The sequence below is a fragment of the Alligator sinensis genome, unplaced genomic scaffold (assembly GCF_000455745.1).
Source record: "Alligator sinensis unplaced genomic scaffold, ASM45574v1 scaffold681_1, whole genome shotgun sequence".
Classification (NCBI taxonomy): Eukaryota; Metazoa; Chordata; order Crocodylia; family Alligatoridae; genus Alligator; species Alligator sinensis.
In genome coordinates, this window is record NW_005842315.1 from 859,685 (window position 1) to 883,294 (window position 23,610).

The 23,610-nt window shown below is 42.8% G+C and overlaps 1 protein-coding gene across 1 annotated transcript in view; it reads left to right on the top strand.

The window, feature by feature from the left end:
• FER1L6 (fer-1 like family member 6) overlaps positions 1-23,610 on the top strand; it is a 91,667-nt gene that overhangs the window by 62,652 nt on the left and 5,405 nt on the right. Inside the window, exons 29-39 of the mRNA XM_006028470.1 lie at positions 393-511; positions 1,525-1,656; positions 4,492-4,617; positions 5,458-5,585; positions 6,685-6,855; positions 9,077-9,237; positions 12,346-12,488; positions 13,726-13,814; positions 16,323-16,421; positions 19,950-20,191; positions 22,031-22,194. Of these exons, the coding sequence (XP_006028532.1) occupies positions 393-511; positions 1,525-1,656; positions 4,492-4,617; positions 5,458-5,585; positions 6,685-6,855; positions 9,077-9,237; positions 12,346-12,488; positions 13,726-13,814; positions 16,323-16,421; positions 19,950-20,191; positions 22,031-22,194 (1,574 nt within the window). The remainder of the gene's footprint in view (positions 1-392; positions 512-1,524; positions 1,657-4,491; positions 4,618-5,457; positions 5,586-6,684; positions 6,856-9,076; positions 9,238-12,345; positions 12,489-13,725; positions 13,815-16,322; positions 16,422-19,949; positions 20,192-22,030; positions 22,195-23,610) is intronic.

A 23,610-nucleotide genomic window follows, 5' to 3' on the forward strand; every position in this document is an offset into this window, starting at 1 on the left:
AAGCAGTCATTCTGGCAGTGGCAGTCCACAAGGATAAGCCTCTCCCTGAAAAGGAGTGCTGAAGAAGAAGGATTAAAGGAGGGACAAGGAGAAAATAATGTGTGCATGGAGGATAGAGTGACAATGGAAGTCACCAGGTTTGGGAAACAAGCATAATCCTGTCATCTGACAGTACTCAGCAGCAGAGAGGTATAAAAATTGTGTTTCTGTTAAGGAAAAGGCATGGAAAAGGAGAGGGATCTCTGACTTGCTTGAGATGAGAGAGGGTAAGTGGAGAAGAAGGAAGGGAATAAGACATCTGTATATTTCTTTTGCCAACTCAACTAAAACATTTGAGGTTGGTCCATCATTGCAATCACTAACGCCTAAATGATGTTATCAAATCTCTGTAGCTAAGCAGACTTCTGACTGTGTAACATTAAACATTGAAGAGACATCAGAAAAAAAGAAGAAAAATAAGTTACTCCAAAAGAAAGTAAAGGAAGAAGCCCCAAATCTGGCAACTTTGCAGGTGAAAAATATTTCATTACTTTGTTTTTATCCTATAAAGGCAAAATTGACTGCTGTACCCAGGACTTCGCCTACAGTGAGTCTTGAGTGGAATTTAGTCATTGTACTGCTACTCAGAAGAGGGTTGAATGTCACCCTTACTAAATATTAGACTCCTATTCCTTTTTTGTTTCCTTTTGTTTTCACCTTGGATATAGCTAATTAAATTAATTTTTCCACACCTTATTGTATCAAGGCAATTAAACATGTTCAATGATTTAGTCTAAAACATCTATTAACATCAGCCCAGGAATGCACCTCCAGAAATGTGAGGTGTATAAGAATTGGGAAAGTAAATAGTATTCAAAGTCTTATATAAATGGATAGTCTGCTCTTACTGGGAATAATATATTAGATGCTATTCTCCCTATCTTATAAAAGACAAAGTAACAATAGAGGATGTTCAAAGAAAAGATTAGGAACAAGGAAAATGATTAGAAACCTAGGAGTTGTACAAAAGGGGACATGAAACAGGTTTGTAATATAATGAAATGATAGCCTTTATATCATCTTTTAAACTAGAAAGGCCTCACCTTGAGCAAAAGAAATGGAGTACCCCCTTTCACCTTTACATTCAAATTCTCACAGAATAATGCTGTAGCAGACAGAGGTGGAAAACCCTCTTTTAGATAATAAATGGATTGCATTATCTAGAGCAGGAAGACTGCTATTGACAATACTTCTTTTTCTTTTTTTGTCATGCTGCCATGCTTCTTGTCATGTCTTGTGCATTAAGGTGCTGCTAAAATATTTGGGTGGCAAAATACCATGAACATTTGTTAAAAATAAAACATTTTGCAGCAGCAGCGGAGGAGGGGATCTTTTCCTGTTGGTTCCCAAAGAATTTTGCAAATACTTGATTTTATAAAACCTTTTTCCAAGCTAAAATTGATCTTGGGCTTACCCTCTACAGCAACAATGGTTGTACATGTACTTACTATGTCTTAAGCAATGAGCATTCTCCCATGTTTCAAGATCTATGATGGAGACCTAGAGAGTGAATTTAATAACTTTGAAGACTGGGTGAAGACCTTTCAACTCTTAAGAGGCAAATCCAATGATGAAGGCCATGGTGACCATGAGGACAGAATAATAGGAAAATTTAAGGTGAGCTTAAATGCTGATTTGGTGCCTGGCAATTTAAAGAGGGGCATGTTTTCACCGACGTTCCACATGTACCGGGAATGTTTTTCAAAAAGCATTGGTAGTCTGCTCCTATAATTAGCTCTCCTGTTGCAGCCAAAGTCACAATGTGTTACAGAAAAGTTTGAAGTTTTAGGAAGTTTGGTGTTTTATGATCTCTTCTATTACCTGACAATTGAAGTCAGTGTCCAGCCCACAGTGTTTACTACTGTTTCGAATCAGGGCCCATAGCTACAATTCCAGAGCTGCACTGCATCGCAGTAATTAGAGCCAGAACAGAATGACTGTGCTATGCAGTCCAGCTGCTACTAATGTAACCCCATTTCCGAAAGATAATTTCAAATACGCTGAATAGCTTAAATGATGAAGCTTCTACTTACATCCACAGGGAGACTATTCCACATTTCTTACATGTTGGGAAAATCTGCAAATGTAATTCCAAGCACAATGAAAGTAATATTTTCCTGCTTTCAGACTGAAGTACTCTGTGCTTCAGGAGAATCAGTGCCTTGAACAAGTACATTGCTGTGCAAGTGTCTGTTTAAAGATATTTTACTAATTTATTTGAAGTGGTACAAGTTATTAAAGCACAAGCTTTTGTTTTGTGTTCTAGGCATTGGGGCTACCCCTTTTAAAGTTTTTTTTAGTGGCAAATTGTGTTCCAAGTTATAAAAGCATCATTACCAGGTTACTGTTTAAATTGGGGGCCAGATCCGGCCTGTGGAGCTCTATGATCCGGCCTGTGGAGCTCTATGATCCAGCCTGTGGATCTTGGACTGACCCCACATGCTGCATACAGCATGTGGCAGCCCACACACCACACACAATGTGTGGGGATGCACCTGGTGCTGTAGGCACTGAACATGGCATAGGGGATCAGTCCAGGGCATGCACTGCATGCAGTACCCTGCTGGACCAGCCCTGCACACTGGCTCTGAGGCCAGTCCTGATCAGGCCCACAGACCAGCCCCATGTAATAGAGCCAGCACCTAGGGCTAGTCTGGAATGACCACCTCATACAGCAGGCACCCCATGCCAGCTCTGTGTGAGAGCCCTGGACCAGGGTTGGCACATGCTGCATGCAATGTGCAAGGCTGGTCCAAGGCATGCACTGCATGAGGTGCCCGCATTGGACCAGCCTTCTGAGCTGGATCCATTGCATGGGCCCAATCCAGCCTGCAAACCAGCCCCACACCCTTCATCCACCTCACAAGGTCAGATGAATGTGACACTCCTGGTTTAAATCAATTGACATTACACTCAGGTTAGACCAGTGTAATGAAGAGCAAGATGTGAGCTTTAGGGTATTAGTATTTGGGACATGGAAATGGCCACAGATGTCACGGACATTTCTTTAATAAAATTGTGAAGTGGAGCTTGCGGGTATTTCTTGGAATGGCTTGGAACTAATGAAATACAGTTATTGAAAGGTAGTGAGCTGGGGGACTAATGAAAGGCACAAAACTTTGGTCTTCAGGATATTACTTTTCCATTTGTCAAAGCAATATCTCCTTTGTGATGCACTGTAAAATAGGTGTGAGCCTGAGCACTACATATGCTGGCATGTAGGAGGACTGGTGTGTAAGGTCACTCTGTGGCCAGGTCTGATGCATAAGGTTAGGAAAGCACATGGCAGAATCTGGCACACAGGACTGGGTCAGCACGCAACCCTGTCCAGTGTGTGGTATCAAGCCAGCATATGGCTATTTCTGGCATGTGCAGCTCAGCCAGCACTGGATCACACCTGTGGGCTGACCCTACACTGGGTCAGGTCTTCATGGGGTCAGAGAGCTGAGCACCCCTGTTGCAAACTGTATCAAGGACCATCACTCCTGTGCAGTTAGTAGCCCTGGAAATTAGGGCTATGCAAAGCCTCAGTCACTGATTTGATTCAGCAGAGATTTGACTTGATTTGGTGACCAAATCTCTGAATCCGAATTGAATCAGGAGACCCTTTAATCTCTCTGAATCAAATCGGAAAGATTCAGAGATTCGGACATAGACACAGCTTTAAATGTTTTTTCTACATACCTTGAGGCACCAGGCATGGCTCGTGAAAGCTGAGATGCTGGGACAGATGGAGTGTCCCACAGGAGCACGGGGGGCTCCCCAGCATTTCTGGACCACTTCTGGGTCCACTGGGTCCACTGGGGAGCATGCAGGGGAGCCCCCCCCCCCACCCCCCAGCTTGGTGATTTGTGCTTCCTGGGTCTGGGGAGACACCCAGGGTCCCCCCTGCAGTTGATCGCTGAGCCAGGGGGGCATGGGAGGGCGCCTGGTGTGCTCCCCGGTAGACCCAGAAGTGGACCAGAAATACTAGTCCGGGTTTGCCGCCAAGCATGTTGCCCCCTCTTCCCCCGCCAAAGCTGTGTCTATGGCTGAATCAGCATCAAATATTCAGATTGGATTCGGCTGAATTGAATTGAGGACAGTGATCCGAATCAACAAATCAATCACTGATTTAGGCCGAATCGGAATTCAGATCGAATAGGGCCCATTCCGCACACCCCGACTGGAAATGACTAGGCCCTGTCAGTTTCTCTCTTAGGGTCAAGACTCTGAGTAACCTGTGATCAACTGAGCAAAGGCTGAACACAGGCTCTGAGAAACAATGTTACAAGGAGTTTTAATATGTTAAAAGGTTGAGAGTAAGCTGCTCCTGCATGAAAGAGCAGGTGCATTTAAATTGGCTGAAGCAGTGCCTTCAATGTTGAAAACCATGGAAATTGGCAAATGGCTAAGCACCCTAAGAGGCTTATACTGTGTTTACAAGAGAAATAAATAACTGTGTACTCGCAGGGCTCTTTCTGCATCTACAAAAGTCCTGAAGATTCCAGCTTGATGGACGGAGGGCAGCCTAAGGTTTTGCTTGGGGTACCACCGAACCACTCCATCAAAGTCCTGATCAGGGTGTACATTGTGGCAGTAAGTAGACAGCATCTCTTTCTGCCTTGAAATAATGGTTTGATACTCAAAGTCTTCTTCTGGTTTGTATCTAAGAGAGCTTCTCAAAAGTTTTATCCACATGGCACAATTCCATTACAGCAAGAGCAGTGAACAGCAGCACTGCACTTTGAGCCCATCTCAAGGGTCATCTCTGATGTGCAGTTAGTAGCCCTGAAATGGAGTAGGTAGTATGGAGGTTCCTTCCAGCCCTACTTCTCTATGAGACTTCTCTATGATTCTGTAACTTTTTCATTGAAAATCTCAGGGACGCTGGTCAAGCCTGAGAAGATGACATTTGGGGTTTTTTTGGAAAGTACAAGAGAGGGAAAGGGAGACAAAGCAAGGAAGGAGAGAAAAAGCAGCAAGGGCAAGGTATCCTCAAGGTAGTTTGGACTTGAAAGCCTCAAACAGGCAGCTTCTTGCCTTGGCCTTTCCACTTTGTGTCTCTTCATCCATTCCATTGTGACCAGAAGTGGCCCCCTCATAACCTCTCTAGCCTCTTGCAGTCAGGGGCTAGGCATCCTTTAAACGGTATGCCCCCAGTGCTTAACTGGTGTTAACAACCTAAACTGCCACCAGCAACCATAAACCCAACTATAACCATCACAGCAGCAACCATGACCAGCAGCCTCAGCAACAGTCATAGCCACAGCCACCACCAGTTAGTAGTAGTAATGATGTTAGCAGATGGGGCTGGCTAAGCTTTTGCATTTTCAGAACACCTCCTGCACCAGTGAGCAGCTAACTCCAACAGAACACAATCCATTGAACTGTGACCTTTCATGAATCAATGATGTAACAGTCTTTTGTTCTTACCAGGCACTTAACCTTAGCCCAGCTGATCCAGATGGCAAATCAGATCCATATATTGTGCTGAGACTAGGCAAAACTGAAATTAAAGACCGTGAAAACTACATCCCCAAACAGCTAAATCCAATTTTTGGGAGGTTAGTAATAGCTTTATTTTGATTCATGGTGCCTCCTGCCTTTAGTTTTCTACAGATATTTCTACTGTTATGAAGAGCTAAGTGCATTTGTTATACACTGATGCATATCTGTTTGGATGTCATATAATTGTACTGATTAAATCCCAAGAATTTGTGTCATGTTGCATGATCATAACTTATTCAGTTTCCATGCTGGCCCAACACTTCCTGAAATTCAATCTGCAGAAAGCTTTGTATGTTATTGTACAAGAAGAAATGAAGCAACAAATGATCTAGTCAGCTCATATTAATGACTCTATTATTTAGGTGTAAAGTAAAATGGATACCGGGACAGTAAAGCCTATTTAAAAAATGCGTATCATCTTTTAAATCTAAGTATTGCATGGAAATAAATTCTTACCTTTAGAATCAACCAAAAGAGCAGTCTGTATGTTATTCAAAAGTAGCCCTAGCTATGGATTCCCAGCTTTAGACACACGGGGTGCACCCAAACCAGCATGCACATGCGTTTCCCTGGGGACAAATAGCAGCACTACATAGTGGTGCCACTGCCACTTGTCCCTGTCTCATGCACACACGCTCTGGCACATGACAAGTTGCCTCAGGTGGGGTAGGGGAGGCTGTGGCCCTAGCAGCCTTACCTGGGGTGCTGGGGGCTTCCCAGGGCTCTAGCAGCAGCAGTACGGTGCATGGAGCCTGGTCGGCAGTCAGAGTGTGGCTCCAGCTGACAGGCTCCAGTTTCAGGTGGTGCACACTGCTGCTGGGATCTCTAGGTGTCAAAAAACCCACCACACTACAAATTAGCAGTGTGGCAAATGCCGGTATGTGTGGTGCATGTGGTTTGAAGCACTGCATACTGCACATGCACACTCATCTGGACATGCCCATGGAGGCCACATTTTCAAGAGCTTTTTAAAATCTGGCCAGTAAAGCTCGTTTTCCAGAAGCACTGAGCATCTCTAGCTGTTACCGATTTCACCTCTTCCGAACACTTGGTTCAGCACGTGTTGCTTGATTCATGTGTTTACTGTGCTATATCTTTATTGATTTAGCTTTAAAAATGATTTGGCTGACAAGTGCTTATTCATTTTTGTCCTAGGTCTTTTGAAATACAGGCCATTTTCCCAAAGGATTCCCTGCTCTCCATCCTGATCTATGACCATGACTTGATTGGAACAGATGACCTCATTGGAGAAACAAAAATTGATCTGGAAAATCGTTTCTACAGCAGACACCGAGCTACCTGCGGGCTCCAGAGTCAATATGAAATGTAAGATTCTCTTCAGATGCTTGTTGTGTGCCTACATGGTAAATAAGTGACCTGTGGAGAAGTTTCTACATGCAGCCAAATAGTGCCTTTTTTCCAACCATTGCATTGTGTAGTGTTTACTAAATCGAATCCTGCCACAAAGTTCAGCAGTGGCTTTAGAGTAGTTGACAATCTGTATGGACACCATTTGATTTTTAAAACTAAGAGCAATGTTTGCTCACAAAATGTTCTAACAAGCCAACTGTCTATATTTAAATGTCTCCACTGAAGAAACTTCAATTGGAAATTTTACTGGCTAAAAGTATAAATAAATATAGCTGTCAGGGATGGCTGTGCAGCAGTGAACAGACTCCATCCTGCTCTTGATTTGGTATGTAAAAATGCAGAGTAATTATACCACAACCAGTAAAACCTCTCTGTAATTTCAGATATTTATGAGAGAAGAGGATTTGCTTCTGGATTTTGGAGATAGTGGAAATAAGGCCATGTTCTACATCAGTAGTCAGACTGAGTGTTGTTTCATGACCTGGGCCTGGGTTTAATGTATAATATAGTATATAGAAAAGGATTTAAGATTCATTTGGTCAGATAAAACCCAAGAAGGAGCCTGAATCTAGCCTGGGGGTTCAGTACTTCTCTGGGAGGGGGGACTCCTGGGTTCTGCTGCCTGTTCTGTGTCTTACCTTACAAAGACATTTGATAAAGTAAAGAAACAGCCATGGGAGCCTAGGCAGGAAGTCAGGACTCCCCACTGCTACGTTGCAGTCAGACTTTCTTGTGTGTGTGATCTCACTGTCTTGCCCAGTGACTCTTGTACTCTTGGCCACTGAGTTAGCCCTGCTTCCACAGGAAGGGTAGCATTTGCCCCCATCCAGAACAACCTCTGGTCTTGTGGTTGGGGCACTCTCCTGGGAGCTGTGGGCTTGAATACTCTCAGGCAGAGGTGAAAATTGAACCTAGGGCTTCCTCTTAGGCTAGGGACAGACATTCAAAAAGCCTGAGCCTGAATTGATTCAATCTTTGCAGGTTAATATAACCTGGCTAGGCTAAATCAGGTTTGTAACCAGACAGCAATCCCAGAAATGCAGGCACATGCCTGCAGTGGCTCAGGCTAGAAGCTAGGGGGCATTAGAGAAGCCCTCCCTTCCTTCCACAGCATGGAGCTGAGTGGGGTGTGGCAGAAGCTCTGATTAGCCCAGAGGGAATTGATAACACTGTTTATCACCCAAATAAGAAAACAGTAGAGGGACATTACCAGCTACTTGTTGATTGTCCCTGTTGATTCTACCTGTTGACTCAGCAGGGACTGCAGCCAGCATGTGGTCTGCTAGCTAATACACAGACACCTCCTCAGCAAGGCAGAGGGGAGGCGGGAATTCCTGCTTAGCAGGGAGTGGTGAGGGGAGTGGGGAGCAGCCCACAGTCTGTGCCAGAGCTGCAGCCAGGGAGCAGAGGGGAGGGGTCAGCCCTGCTGTAGAGCAGAGAGCCCTGCCCAGCCCAGAGAGCATGCCAGGATGCTAGGAGTGTCTGGTTTAGCTTAAACCAGCAAGGGGTCTGGAACAGACATTGCATAAACTGGTTTGAGCCAAATAGGTTAATTCTGATACTACATTCAACCATGTTTATCTCAAACCAGTTTCAGCCAATCTCAAACTGGTTTATGTGCACTGAACATCTGTTCTGTTACAGGTTTAAACCAGTTTCTGATCACTTAAACTGGTTTATGTGTAATGTCTGTCCCTAGCCTTATACGCAAGTGCTACAGCCACCAAACTATTGTACAAAAGTCATCTGTGGAGACATCATCTTCTCAGGCATTTTAAAAGAAAAGAGTGAGCCCTGCTCAGTTTATTTTGAAAGAAAGAGGGATCGGGATTCTGGATTCCAGGTACACAGAGGAAACTCCTTGAGGAAGGTGTGGCATTTGCCAGCTCCAGAAGAAGTCCTGCTCGGTGTTTCTTGGCCAGAGAAGTGGTGCTGAGATTTCACATTCACTGGGATGGATCTATAAGGCTATGCAGCAGATTCACGGGACATGTGCAACTCTGGCTTGTGTCACTTGCGTAACATTATATTTTTTCCATTCATCTTTGTGTTCCCATACAACAAGCCCATTGGCCAGGTAACCTGATATTCAGCATAGTGCTCCTGACCAGTTACAGCGTTTAGTTGTATGGAATGCCTTCCCCATTTTTCTCTCCTCTTTCTCCCCTCACTGCAGAGAAGGGTACAATGCCTGGAGAGATGCAACCAAACCCACTGAAATACTCACCAAGTTGTGCAGGGACAACAAACTGAGTGGGCCTTACATGCAACCAGGACAGATACAAGTAGGAACCAAAGTCTTTAAGGGGCAAACGCTCTTCAGTGAGGATGAGAATGGTAACTATGTGCTTTCTTTGTTTAATCATACAGTGGTTCATTGAGTTTGCAGCTGAGATTGTATTCCCTCTCTGCCAGGCACCATAGAAGCTAATGGCAAGTGACAGTCTCTGCCCTGAAAACCTGCCAACCTCAGTACACAAGGATGGGAGGGGAAACACAAGTACAAAGAGAAATAAACTCACACAGGGTCACACAGGAAGTCAATAGGCTCTAATCCAGTGCCTTACCCACTAAAACATGCTCCCCCCAAAATGCTACCCTTCTTGGTTGTTACCATTTATACTATTATCCTCACTATTTCTGCAGCACCATAGCTGTATTAGGACACTGGCTTGAGTTCTACTCTTGGCCTTTCTGGGGAGCTTGTTGCCTTATGAATCTAGGAGGCATTGCAGAAGTTGTTGCTTCTGTGAAGGTGAGGAATTCAAGGTACAAGCTAGGAATAGCAAAGAGCTCAGGTCTTGGTTGCATATGTGGGGGAGGTGAGGGGTGCCAGAGCTAGCAGTGATTATGTAGGAGGTGATTTGAGGATGGGTTGGGAGACAATGATGGATTAAGATGGATACCTTGAGTGGCTAACAACAGTGGAATGGTACACAAGGCAGTGGGAGGCTCTTTGCAGTTATGTAGGAGCCTCTGGTTTTGCCTGGGGAACCTTCAGTTGTGCTTACGAGATTCCACTTAATAGATACCTAACTACTTCTACTCTTGCACTGGAAGCTATTGCTGATGCTCCACCATTGAGGGAAGGAATGAAGCCCACTTAGGGTTTGCTAGCCGGAGAGGTTTATGTTGCACGACTCCAGAACTCCCACTTATTTTCTTCACTGGGTGGGGGAAGAGGTGCAATTCCCAACATTAGACTTTGTAGTACTCTGCTTTATCACCAAAACAAGCCTTAGGACTTCAACAGCAGCAGACAAGATCATATAAACAAAAGCACAGATAACTTAACCCACATTACCCATAGCTTGTACAAGTGTGCTTGTACACTGAGTGTGCTGTACGCTCCTGATCCAAACTAGTATTCCAAAAAGAATCAATAAAGGTATTTTCACACAAGGGTTTCTATGGTGCTCATTGCTAGAATCTGAACATCTTAGGCAGTAGCTAATGTGGGAGGGAAGGGCAGTAGTTGCAAGAGAGGGAAGTATAATTACTTCCTTTTTACAGGTGGGGAAGTTGAGACATGGAGAATTTAAGTGGCAGGCCAAAGGTTGAGAAGCAAGGTTGTATCAGTGCTGGGTTTAGAACCCAGCTCCTGCTTCAGTGCTGGAACCACAGCACTGTCCCTCCTTCCTTCTGAAAGAGCTAGACAAGATATTAGCCTCATTGTCTTTCCACCAGAAGTAAAGATTTTGTAGCATAGCAGTGAACTCACTTAACTGCAGAGGAGATTTTAGCATTCTGCAATGATATTCGAAGGTTTTAAGAGTAGGTTAGACAAATGGGTGAAGTTACGCATTACACTTAGAACATACTAAATCTGGGGAATGTTAAGCTGCGTTAAAGTTAGGATGTGTGGTGAGCAGTTGCACGTTATGAGTAATACCGTTTCTTGTCTGCACAGCTCTGACTTGCCACTAAAGAGCCGGTAAGAAGGGGTGCAGCTAGGACCTCTATCCCTGCTCTGGGTGGGGAGGAGGAGGCTGGAATTGGTGCATTCTGGGATGCTAGAAGATTACAAATTGCTCATTTTGTCTCTGTGGAAAAGACTGAAGTTACCCTAACACAAGCTAGGTAGCATGGGTTAATTCTCACCTGAAGTGGTGTAACTTTGAGATGCTCAGAGGGCAGTTAGCACAAGTTAAATGTCACTGTAGCAGGAATCTACCTTCTGGTATTTTTTCTCCCTTTCAGTGCCCATTCCATCTGCAAAGTCTGAACTTTTCCTTCATTCAGATATGTCGTACCCATCTCTCCTGTTCCTCCTTTGGCCAAGCAGACCAGGGACATAGGACTCAGGCAACATCTTTAGTAAAAGAGGGCCACATTGTGGCTGTGCCTCCAAAGATGCACCAAGCAGGAGAATTGTTTAAACACTAATGACTCCAAGAGACCTTTGGAAGAACAGGACTAGACTTGATCCTCTGCCTACCAGGGTTCATTGGGAGGAGTGCTTGTAGTAGCTGCTTCCAACTTGCCCCTTTGTGCCTTTTCATAGATTCATAGATGCTAGGGTCAGAAGGACCTCAACAGATCATCAAGTCTCACCCCCTGCCTAGGCTGGAAAGAGGGCAGGGGCAAGATGACCCCAGCTAGAGGTCAGATGACCCCAGCTAGATGCCTATCCAGCCTTCTCTTAAAGACCCGCAAGGTAGGGGAGAGCACCACCTCCCTTGGAAAACCATTCCAAATTTTGGTCACCCTTACCGTGAAGAAGTTTTCCCTGATATCTAGCCTAAATCTGCTCGCTGTCAGTTTGTGACCATTGTTACTGAACCATTGTTGAGTCAGTATGCCTCTCAAAGGCACAGCGTCAATGGCCACTGCCAGTTAGGCCCTTTCTTTCCCCTGCCCAGCATGCCACTGCCCAGGGCAAGGCAGGCTTTTGTCCATGGAGTTTACGGTTTATCATCTTTCAGCTTAAGCGTGCTTCACTCAGGATGTGACTTTGGCTCCCCAGGGCTCTCCATTGCTGCCATCACAAGGCAAAAGATGTGATATACAGGCTCTAGCACTTAATCACTGACATTTTCTGATGCTTCAAGAAAATGGCAGGTCCCCCTTTCTTTGAAAAACCAAAACTTTTTTTTGTTTTAAATCTAACTTAAGGATCTATTTCTAAGAAGATGAAAGCAAACTAGCAAGACTTTATCATTCTAATGTTAGATTTAGCCTTGAAACAGGCTGTTACAATACTGAAACAATTCACTGTGTTTTACAGCTTAGCTTCATTCTCAGCACTAAACTTTCAGTCACCCCCCCGGGTGCTCTTACTTACAGGAATTAAATGTGTTTATGACACCTCTCTTTTCTTTTGGGAAGCAATAAGCCTTGCTTTAAACATAAGCAGGCTTATAACAAGTGTCTTTAATAACAGCCAGGCCACATTAGTTAGAGCCCTTGTATACTAATTCAGCTCTGTTTTTTCCTTTTGTTTAGAAGATCCAGTGGAATCATATGAACACCTTGCCTTAAAAGTTTTACGCTCCTGGGAAGAAATCCCTGAGGTTGGATGCAAGCTGGTTCCAGAGCACATCGAGACCAGGCCCCTCTATCACAAGGATAAACCGGGCATGGAACAGGTAGATAAGCCTACAGGTGATGGAAGTCCCGAGCACAAGAGAGGGATTCCTCTGCCCCAATTACTGTTGTTTCTAGCGTTCCCAGTGAAGCCTCATCAGTGTCAGAGCAGAAAGATCATTTCCCTCGATTTGGAAGTGACACTCCTGCTTATACAACCCAGTATGCTATTGGCTATCTTTTCTTTTTTTTGCGGGGGGGGGGGGGGGGGGGGTTGGGACAAGAGCACACTGTTGGGTTGTGTTCAGTGTGTTCAGTGTGTTGGGTTGTGTTCATGGTCCACTGTAATCCCTAGGTCTTTTTGTCCAGTACTGCAGCCTAGCCAATGGCTAGTTCCCACATAGGGGTCATTTGGGGGCACAAGGATTTGTCCTTTGTCCTCATCACTGCTATGGTGTTCTGATAGTGTGTAGTACAGTTAAAAAGGTAAAAATTTCTAGATAGCCATTGGTACCATTCAATGTTGCCTGCAATAACCAAACCAGAAAACTTCAAAATCCGGATTCTGTTTGGGCAAGCACCCAAAGTTATCCAAACCTTTTGAGTCTCCAGAATTGAGCTAGAAAGTTCATGAAAAGTCTTTCTCTCAACATTTCAAATGGTTCCACCTGGGTTCTGACTCAAAAATACCACAAGAACTGTTTTGCAGTGTTTCAGCATGTTGGGCACTGCTGGGAATCCCAAGTGTACAGAACAAATGAAAATGTGAAACTCCTGAACAGAGTCAAGCTGGAGTTTGCTCATAGAAACCTGGGTCCAGTTTACTGCTCAGACAAACTCTGTCCCTGATAAAATAAGTAGTGGTAGCAGTGGGGCAGTGTCAGAGATCAAACACATCAACTGTGGAGGAGTCTATGTTGTATGTAGCCTGTATAAGCATGAGGTCTAGTCATAAGACTAGGGTTTGGTTCAACCCAAGTTATTTTGCAGGTTAAAGTATGTACCGCTGGAGGAGAGGCAGGCAGCAGAGATGAACCAGGCCTCAACACAGAGAACTTTATAGGAAGGAGGGGAAAGTCCAAAGAATCAACTACAAAAATATCAGCAATAGTCTATACTGAAATCCATGTCACTTGTGTCGGAAGAACAACACAGTGCAAGAAGCTTGATGACACAGGAGATGATCTCAAGAGAATTTTTTCTTGTGCTGACTTTTTGTAATTTACAACTACATTTTTGTGCCCTTTACAGTCTTGCTCAGGAAGGGTGACAGTGTTGCTTGTTTCTTTTTTTTCAAAGGGTCGTGTGCAGATGTGGGTGGACATGTTTCCCAAAGACATGCCTTTACCAGGACCTCCTGTTGATATTTCCCCAAGAAAACCCAAAGGGTATGTAATTCCTGCCAGTGTACTGGCATCAGTCTGCAAGTATTCTCTTTTTCTAAGGGCCCGGCAAGAAGTGGAATCTCACACCACTATTTAAACTGTGGATCACTGCCACAAAGGCAGAAGAGACCATTACTGTTATCCAGTCTGGCCTCCTGTATAACCTGAGCCACCCTGGAATCTATGTATTAAGCACATATCTTCTGTTAGAGCAGTAGCATATCTTTTTAGAAAGGTGTCCAGTCTTGATTAAATGATTTGAAGTGATTTATTCAGCAATGTTAAAAAGACCAAAGTACAAGCAGCAGTTGCAGTTACTCTCACAGTTATTACCCCTCTTTTGAACTCTATTCCAAAGTCATAATGTGCTTTCTATGCCATGTTAGCTTTCCCACTTTTATAAAGTACTTGACCACTGGTCAATATTTTGACTATGATACAATACTGTTGCACCTGGGGGATGTCCTCTGCTTTGATGAAGGATGCACTGAAGAAGCACAAGAGGTGATTTGTTTGGAATATGAAGAGTCTCTATATCATTTCAAACACAAAATGCATTTTGCACCTAAAAGCTTGTCTCCCACCTCTCCCAACTATTACGGTGCTCCCATAACAGATATCACCAAATCTTGCTTTTCATATGCTCCTTAGTCCAACACAGCTAAAGCAACATTATGACACTTGTACAATTTCAGGCATATGTATCTCCTCCCCTCTGTGACATTTCACTGAATGAGTTAACTTGATAGACTGTTGGGCAAATAATAAAAGAGAATTGTTTGCTCATTCCAAAAGAACTTTAATCCCGTATTTTAAGAAGGGCTTTCTTGAGTAATCTTTGTGTCTGGAACAGTTTCACAGCTGCCATTAGTTCATTGTTTATGTTGAAACAAAAGGCATTGCTATAAAATAATATTTTTCTCTTTTTTATGTAGATTTAACTAAGTTCCAAACTTTGACAAGAAGAAGCCTCTATAATGAGTATTTTCATTATACAGGGATTTTGTGTGAGGCTGTTTGTCAGCAGGCATTTTTCAAAGCAGGAACTTGATAATATTTGCAAGAGCAAAATGCTGTTGCCAATTTACAGCCTACAGAAACAAAGACAAATATTATTAAAGTATTAGTCATCAGAACAAATAAGAGAGGTTTACGTATCTGCAAGTGGCTTACATTTTGGGATATGCTTAATGCCAACTGGGTTGAAGAAGTAGAGTATAGGAACAGTGACCAAGTTCTATAACTAGGCAAACATGTAGATGTGTTTGTTTCTAGGAGAGCTGGTTGGAAATCTGACACTGAAACAGAGTTTTGTCAGAAAATGCTGATTTGTGGAATCTGAAATGTTTCACAGAAACATCTTAGGCTTGAGGAAATTTTATCAAACCACAGGCCTGTTTCTAGGCAGATACTGATGAAAGCTCAGCCTGGTTTTCTGGTGGGCTTCCAGGGTCCAAAGCTCCAGGGCTGTCTTGTCAAGCAGGCCCCAGAGCTTCCAGACTTCTGGACCAGGCTATTCCTCAGGCTGCCCAGTTCCCAAGTAGACAGACAGCCAAAGGAACCAGATAGTGTGGACACGCGGAAGGATTCTGAGCCTGCAGGCATCCACAAAGAAGGACTGCCCTGGAGCAGCAGCCCGGGGAGGTTCCAGCATGACTGACTGAAATTGATGTGTTTGTCAGTTTCACTGCGGCTCACACACATTCGTAAAGGAACATATTTCAGATGCATCACTTGCTTCCTAAGCAATTCTTTTTTTAATTTTACATTTCTGGAAGATTTTTCAAACTATGTGTTTATTCTATATCAGAATAAACTCAAATTTTGAAATATCAGTATTTACTCAGAAATCTTGAGTTCAGGCCAGCTGTAGTTTTTAGAGCTTCCCACACCCATCATATATAAGTAGCCAAAGTGAAAAGAGTGAGGGAGAATGTGTCTCCTTTTTCGATAGCACTTGAAAATATCCTCCCTGAAGATGTCTATTGTCTCCTGTACCTTACAGATATTTCTAAACAGCACTTTTCTTTCATTTTAATGCACCAGATTGAAAAAAATATCATATGTCATCAACACATTTTTCTAAAACTGAAACCCCAGGTCTTCCTACATGGGTTTTGTTCTCATTAAAAAGTTGCTCAGTATTTTGTGGGCTGTGGAGAGGATACTGTCAGACCTATCTCGCTGCAGCATTTTTATCAATAGAACTAAAAAAGGCTCATATGCAAACAATAAGCAAGGAATTTTCCACTCTTCTGAGGCTGCCAGTGATACCCTCCATCACTTTGCTCTGAATGCCTAGAGACCAGATCTTATTCTATCACAGTACACAAAAGGGGCCTGATTTAGATCCATTTAAATCAGTTTGCATATCATTAATTAGCTCAATGAAGGCAATGTTGTTTCGACTGCTGTCTGATCACACCTAATGCATACTCAGGTAAGCTGAATACAGATGAACAAGAAGGCCTTTAAATTCAAGTATACAAACATCTGGTTTCTTTCTTTCAGTTATGAATTGAGAATAATAATCTGGAATACAGAAGATGTCATTTTAGAGGATGAGAATATCTTCACAGGACAAAAATCAAGTGATATCTATGTTAAAGGGTAGGTTCATCTGGACACCCCTTCCTTCTTATTTATCCTTTAACAAAACAATTAACATTTTATTTTTTAAAAATCAGTGTCACATATTATGCTGTTGTGTTAATATAGCTGTCCTTATGAAACCTTGCTGTGATCTTGGTGATTTACTGTAAGTGCCTGCCAAGAGTAGCCAGCCATTCTGGATAATGTCTAGTGTTTTTTCTCTTTTAAGGTCAAAGAATTTTAAATGTAAACACAGGGCTGATTCATTTCTCACACAAACAACAATCAGGAATAAACGCATACAAATCAAATCCAAAATATAAATGGGTAAAATGCAAAAGCCTTCATTGTTTTAAATCTGAAGGACCTAAGGGATGTCTGCATTACATTGTTATTTATTGAGGTGAAAGGAATTATAACCAGGGTAGAGAAATTATTAATAAGAGAAGAGCAGTAATGTAGGAGATCCCTTTGGAAGACATATTTTAATCAACCATTTGTTGATCAAAGTAGGGGCATGTATAAATGGCAGGAGTCAGTATGTATGTTTCATTAGCATTTCTAGCTTCTTTTTCATGGTCTCTGTATGCTGTTGGAAATGAAAGCCCTGTTTTACCTTTGGAGCAGTAATGAAGTATAGTCAGCAGGGATGAATGAATTCATTGGGCAAAATTAAAGCAGAGCTGACTTGAACTTGAAATGAACTATATTTTTGACAAAAAGTTCAGATTACCTGTTAGAAATGAATTTTCCTTTTTTTGTGTTGTTCTCTGCACTTTCTGCTTTTAGACAGGACTTGAAAGGAAGTGCCAAAATGCCATCAAAGGAAAATAATTATGTCATAAATGGAAGCAGGAAGTATTCATAGATGTTAGGGGCTGGAAGGGACCTTAAAAGATTATTGGGTCCAGCCAGTCCCCCTGTACTTGGGCAGGAAAGACTGCTGGGGTAAGATGACCCAGCAAAGTGGGCATCAAGACACTTTTTGAAGATCACCAGGGTGGGTGACTATACCAGCTCTGGGGGGAGTCTGTTCCAGACCCTCAGCATTTGACTTGTAAAGAAGTTTTCCCTTGTGTCCAATCTGAAGCAATCCTCAGTCAGTTTGTGCCCATTGTTTCTTGTCTTCCCATGGGGTGCCATGGTGAACAGATGCTCCCCCAGGCCCTGATTTATGCCCCTAAAATACATATAGACTGCCACCAAGTCCCCTATGAGTCTTCTCTTCTCCAGGCTGAACAGTCCCAAGTCTTTCAGCATAAAAGGCCTGTGAGTATCTCTTGAGATGTTTCATGTAGTTTCACAGATCAAGAGAGGGTTGTGTAGATCAGATGTGTGTTACTGCCTCAGTTTCTTGAGCATGGGACTTTAAAGCTAAGTACAGACAGTCAAAAAGCCTGAGGCTGAATTGATTCAGTCTTTGAAAGTTAGTCTAAGCTACAGAGATTAAACTGAGAAACAACTGGACAGACATTCACTTTTGATTCAGGGAATGCAGCCACATGCTTGCAATGGCTTAGGCCAGAAGCCAGGGTGCACTAGAGCATGGCTCTCTGGCGCACAGCCAGCATGGGCTACGTGTTCACTTCCTCTTCTTGCTGCCCTCGAGGTCTCTGGGATTTGCATTCCAGAATCATAGCAGCAGGACTCTTCAGGGTTGCTCATCACTTCCTCCTCTTGCTTCCAGGTGCCTCTGGGATGTGTAGTCCATAGTCATAGCCCACTGTAAGTTTTTAGCAGGGCAGGGCAGCTCTGTACTTGGGGAAGGGAAGTTTAACCCCCTTCCTGGCCCCAGACCCCAGCTGGGGTTTGCCTTGGCAGGGCAGTCCCTAACCCTCTGCCCGCAACTCCAACCCTTCTCTGCTGGACCAGACAACCCAGCCCAGCCTAGGGCTGGAAAGCATGCTGGGATGCTGGGGTGGGGGCTGGGATTTAACTTTAACCAGGAAGGGGTCTGGGACAGAAGTTTCATAAACTGGTTTGATCTAAATCAGTTAAATCTGATACTACATTCAACCAGGTTTATCTTAGGCCAGTTTCAGCCATTTTGAAACTGGTTTATGTGCACTGAACTTCTGTTTTGTTACAGGTTTAAACCAGTTTCTGATGACTTAAACCAGTTTATATGTAACTTCTGTCCTTAGCCTAAGGGACTTATGTGAACCAAAAAATGAGTCTGAAGACTGTATGAGTTTGTCCATTGCCAATGATTGGTGCAACGAGATGGAGGAAGAACAGTTAGATTTATTTACGCACCGGTGTTTTCATTGGGAGATTTTATCAGGTTTGCTAATTCTGAAAGATCCTTGAGGATAATGAGAAAGTCAAGCTACATATAGAGACACAACAGCTTGGTAGCATGTGCTTACTCCATTCTACTTCCCTCAGGTGTATGTCTTCACTGAAGTCACTACAACTCATGGAGACATACCTAGGCTAGCTTTAAACAAGTGTACTCAGATAATACTAGCAGCACAACAGCAATAGCACAGAACTCAGAACACAGAATGAGCCAGAAGTTTAGTAAATACTCAGGTAGCTAGCACACATGGAGGCCTATGCCACCACCGTTACACTGCTTTCAGTATCTAAGCTAAATAGTTTAAAGCTAGCTTGTTATGTCTACTGAGCTGCAGTCATAGCAGTGACTAATGTAAATATGCCCTGAGTCATTCTCTTGGTCCAGGGATACGATCTAATCCAAAGATAGTAATGAGGAGCTTCTTGTTACCAGTCTGAATGCCTAATAACTAGACTGCAATACATTTTATACAACATGAACTTCTAGCAATCTGGACACCAATGAGCATTTGTTGTACCTGTGTTTAGTATAAGCTATGTCACGACTAATATTTCCAAATTACCTTCTTGTGACCATGCCACTTTCTGGGACAGGATAACTATTTTGGGGTTATAGTATACTATTTAAATATTTATTAAAGGTCTATTTATGAAAAGTTAAGGAAATGTACATTTCAATAGCACCTTCAAAAGGAATGTGTTTTTAGGGAAACGCATATTATTTATGTAGTATGCCAATCCACACTGTTTGTGCTGCATAAGAAAATAATAAAAAAAAGGAAAGATAACTTCGGGGAAATGAATCAGCTTGACATCCTTCAATCTACAGCACTTGCAGCTACAAATGATCTTGACTCTGATATCAAGGCCATAAATCAGCCTTGTGACACTCATGAAATTTACCAGCCAAGTGCAATTCTTGGTGATTAATAATGAAAGTTATAATGATATTTTGTTTGCCTGTCTTAGAAAAAAAAAAAAGTGAGTGAGCGAATTAGAATTTTGCAAGTCTGATCTAAATAGAATTCACTTGATATCACTAAACTTTTAGCATCACTTTCTATCACCTGTAAGCCTGAGACATATTTTGAATGGTTATTTATACTCCATGAACCTTCTGAGTGCTCCACTATCATTGATTATGAAAAATACATATTTATAATGAATTTTTTGTCATTGAAAGTTAGCGGCTACAATACAGCCTCCCTACTAACATAAATGTCTTCAAATATATGAATGCTGCAGCTGGTTAAAAGGCCTGGAAGACGACAAACAGGAGACAGATGTGCATTACAACTCCTTGACTGGAGAAGGGAACTTCAACTGGCGGTTTGTGTTTCCATTCCACTACCTCCCAGCTGAGAAACAAATGGTAGTCAGTAAAAGAGAGAACATATTTTCCTTGGACAAAACAGAACGCAAAATCCCAGCAGAGCTTGTATTACAGGTTTGGGACTTTGAAAGGCTTTCATCAGATGATTTCCTTGGTAAGTGAGGCCCACTGAACTTCAGCTAAAATGATCATAGTCCTTTGTTTTGTAGGAAAACATGCAAAGAGTTTTCTAGGGCCCAACTTTCAATTGTCCTCCTCCAATCCTTTTAACTCTAAGTGCATGGTTTTGGCCCACGAAAGGATAGGCCTGTAGTGGCTTATTTATGGCACTTATTTAAGAGTTGCCCTTTTCAACCCCAGTGATGAAATGATAATCACATTTTTCAGTAATATCAACCATTATTTAATATGATCTTAAGTCTAGGCAATTTGCTGTAACCTTGTTTATAAAAAATCCTAGAAATTACATATGAAAACAGCCTTTTTCGGTCAATCACCCCAACAATGATGGACTTCCCACTTATCTTTCAGGAATATAGTCTTGAGCATTTTATCTTTTTCAGTGTACAATTTCTCATTACTGGCTTTCCAACACATCCCTTTAAAAATTATCACCTACCTTCCCTGTTTGGAAACATTTCATCATATTCATCCCAACAAATCTTTTCATCAGATTGATTAGGTCACTGAAAATTCTTTTCATTAGGCTTTACAGTCTTCAAACCTTAAAAGATCATCTAGATCATGCTTGCTTTCCTCCTCCTTTCTCTTCCCTGTGTACGTTATCTATGTATCACTGTCCCATCTACATATTTACACTGTTCTGTGTGAGGTCAGGATTAAGAAATACTAATGTTAGAAGGTGAGTGCTGCAGTGTGTCCTGAAAAGAACAAGAAGTTGTTTCAATATTGCTCATTTTTGAGCATCTAAAATGTGGTACTTCAAATAAATAAAAATCTGGGATGAAATCTTAGGCTCAGGAAGTCAGTGGGAAAGCTCTAATTTACTCCAGTAGGGCTAGGCTTTCACCTCCAGCCTTGTTCTGAACATCTGTTTACTTGGCCTTTGTGTTGTCTTTAAAATGTTTATGGCAGCACAAAGGCAATGCCTATTTCCAGCCTTGGAGATGCAATAGAGTCTGAGCTATCACATTCAAAAGTGCTGAGGACCAGCTCTGAAAATCTGGCCTTTTTAAGGTGCCTTAGGTTAGGCACCCAAAAACTCAATGCACTTCAGATCCCTAGCCACCTTTGAACATTTTGGCCAGTTTGTGCTATTGACAGAGATTTAAGCAGGGCATTTTATCTTTGCTGGATCCTGTCACAGCGCATTATCCTTTTTTCTCTGCAACCCCCTTTGGAACTGACGTTTGCTGCCTTCCTGTTCATGGCTCCATTTTCATTGATTTTACAATATGGCTAGACAGAAAGGTAGAAACTGAAATAAACACTAGGCAGATCAATAACACACATTCCACATCTCTCTGACTTTTTTCATGAAGGGTTTCATTATGCTGGTATGTGCAATGGCAGATCAGTATATCCAAGCTCTGATAATGTTTTTTAGAAGTTTGGTAGAGACAAGTCTTCTTGTCCTTCCTCCCCAGTGAGGACCGTACAGGATATTGTGAAGGTCAGGGTCCTGTTCAGTCTCCTTCCTAGGCTCTTCACACCACTATTTCACAAACATTTTTGAGAACTACTACTTTGAACTGTATATGAGGTAGTATTGGGGTATTTGTCAAGCCAGGTCTAGATAGCATCTGATCACTGTATTTAAATATAAGCCATGTGCTCGAATGATTATGTACTCAGATACGGGCTATACAAGCAGATGATAAATGGTGCAAAGATAGTTTCAGACTAGACTGGTTTACTATCCTGTTCAAGCTGCAGGAGAGGTGCTGTGTTTGTCTTCACTGGAAGTGGTTGTTTGATTATCTTTACATCTGGTTTGTCTCTGCATGATGCCGTGGGTTTTTTTTCCCCCCAGGCTCCCTTGAAATGAACCTGAATGGATTTCCTCGGGCAGCCAAGTCAGCCAAGGGCTGTGACTTAAGCATGGTGACAGCAACAAGTGAAGAAAACACGATCTCCATATTTCAGCAAAAGCGTGTCAGAGGCTGGTGGCCTTTCAGCAAAGCTGGGGAGCTCACTGTAAGCAGAGCCTTTTTGATTTAGAAGAATGATCTAAGGTTGCGGAGCGTTGTTTCGTGTACAGACACTCTGGTGAGAGGTGCCTCACAAATATGAAAAAAAGATGCTGGGCAACTGAAAAGCAACATTATGCCATATGTTGCACATCCACGGGGCTGCTCTAATTCACACTGATTAGAACGGTTTTCTGGGCATGCTGCCCTGGGTCACCCGAGTACACTCTTTTATGGCTGTGCCCGCTCCTGTCTCTCACATGCCAGAACTGCCGAGGTAGTGGAAAGATAGAGTGGAGTGAAGCAGATGCATCAAGCTAACTTTAAGTCATCTCATTTTCCCCTGCCCTGGGGGAAATGCCATCTGTGTCATTCAGGTAGCATTAAGTCCCCCTTTATCTTGTGATTTAAGCAGGCCAAGAGTCTGGTTCTTAGGGTTTGTCTTCATGACACAATACAGTGTCATGGGGAGAGACCTGAGGCAGCTTTTGAACAAGGTAGCACAAGTATCAGAAGTAGTGTAGGTTCATTAGTACAGCGCTACACCTCTGCTGAGTAGCAGACTTCATTAAACATTACCTAAGAGTCTACTCTTACTTTTGCAAGAGATGTATTACAGAATACATCCTAACAGGAGCATACAAAGTATGCTTTACATTTTCCAGCATGTTTTAAGCCCAGTATTTCCCTGATGCAGTGGCTCAATGGGAGTGTACACAATTGCAAGGGGAAATGACAGACTCCCTGAAACATCAAAGGGCTGTTGAACTCATTAGATTTCAGGAGTCCCCAGAAGGATATAACTATAACTCCAGGGTGTGCAAATCTATAGGGCATGTTAAGCATGCTAAATGAGCTTATTGTCAAATTTCATTTATGGTGAGGGCTTCAGCAGGGCAAAAATGTTTTCAAATGAGCTGAGATCATATGTCCCAGGTATCCATCTAGCTTTGTGTTTCCTACTGCTGGCCTCCATTGTAATATTGCTTAACACTAAGAGCCATAGTGAAGTCTCCAGTGAGTTTCAGGAAGTCTCTGGACATTCTCCCTTTTCCATCAGAAAAAGTGGTATATTCCTGGAAATTTGCAGGAGCAGGCGAGACAGACACTTAGCAGGGATGGCTTAGTCAGGGATGATCCTGCCTTCAGCAGAGAGTTGGACTAGATCAGGCGGTGGTGGGGGGGGGTGTCCACCGCCGAGTGCACAAGGGACTCCCCTGCGCTCCTGCGGGACGCTCCATCCATCCCACCATCTCAGCATTCACGAGCCACACCTGGTACCTTGAGGTGCATAGAAAAAACATATAAAGCTGTGTCTATGGCCGAATTGCTGATTCTCCGAATCAGAATCAAATCTTCAGATTCAGCCAAATTGAATTGGGACAGTGATCCAAATCAGCAAATCGAATCACTGTCCTGCAAA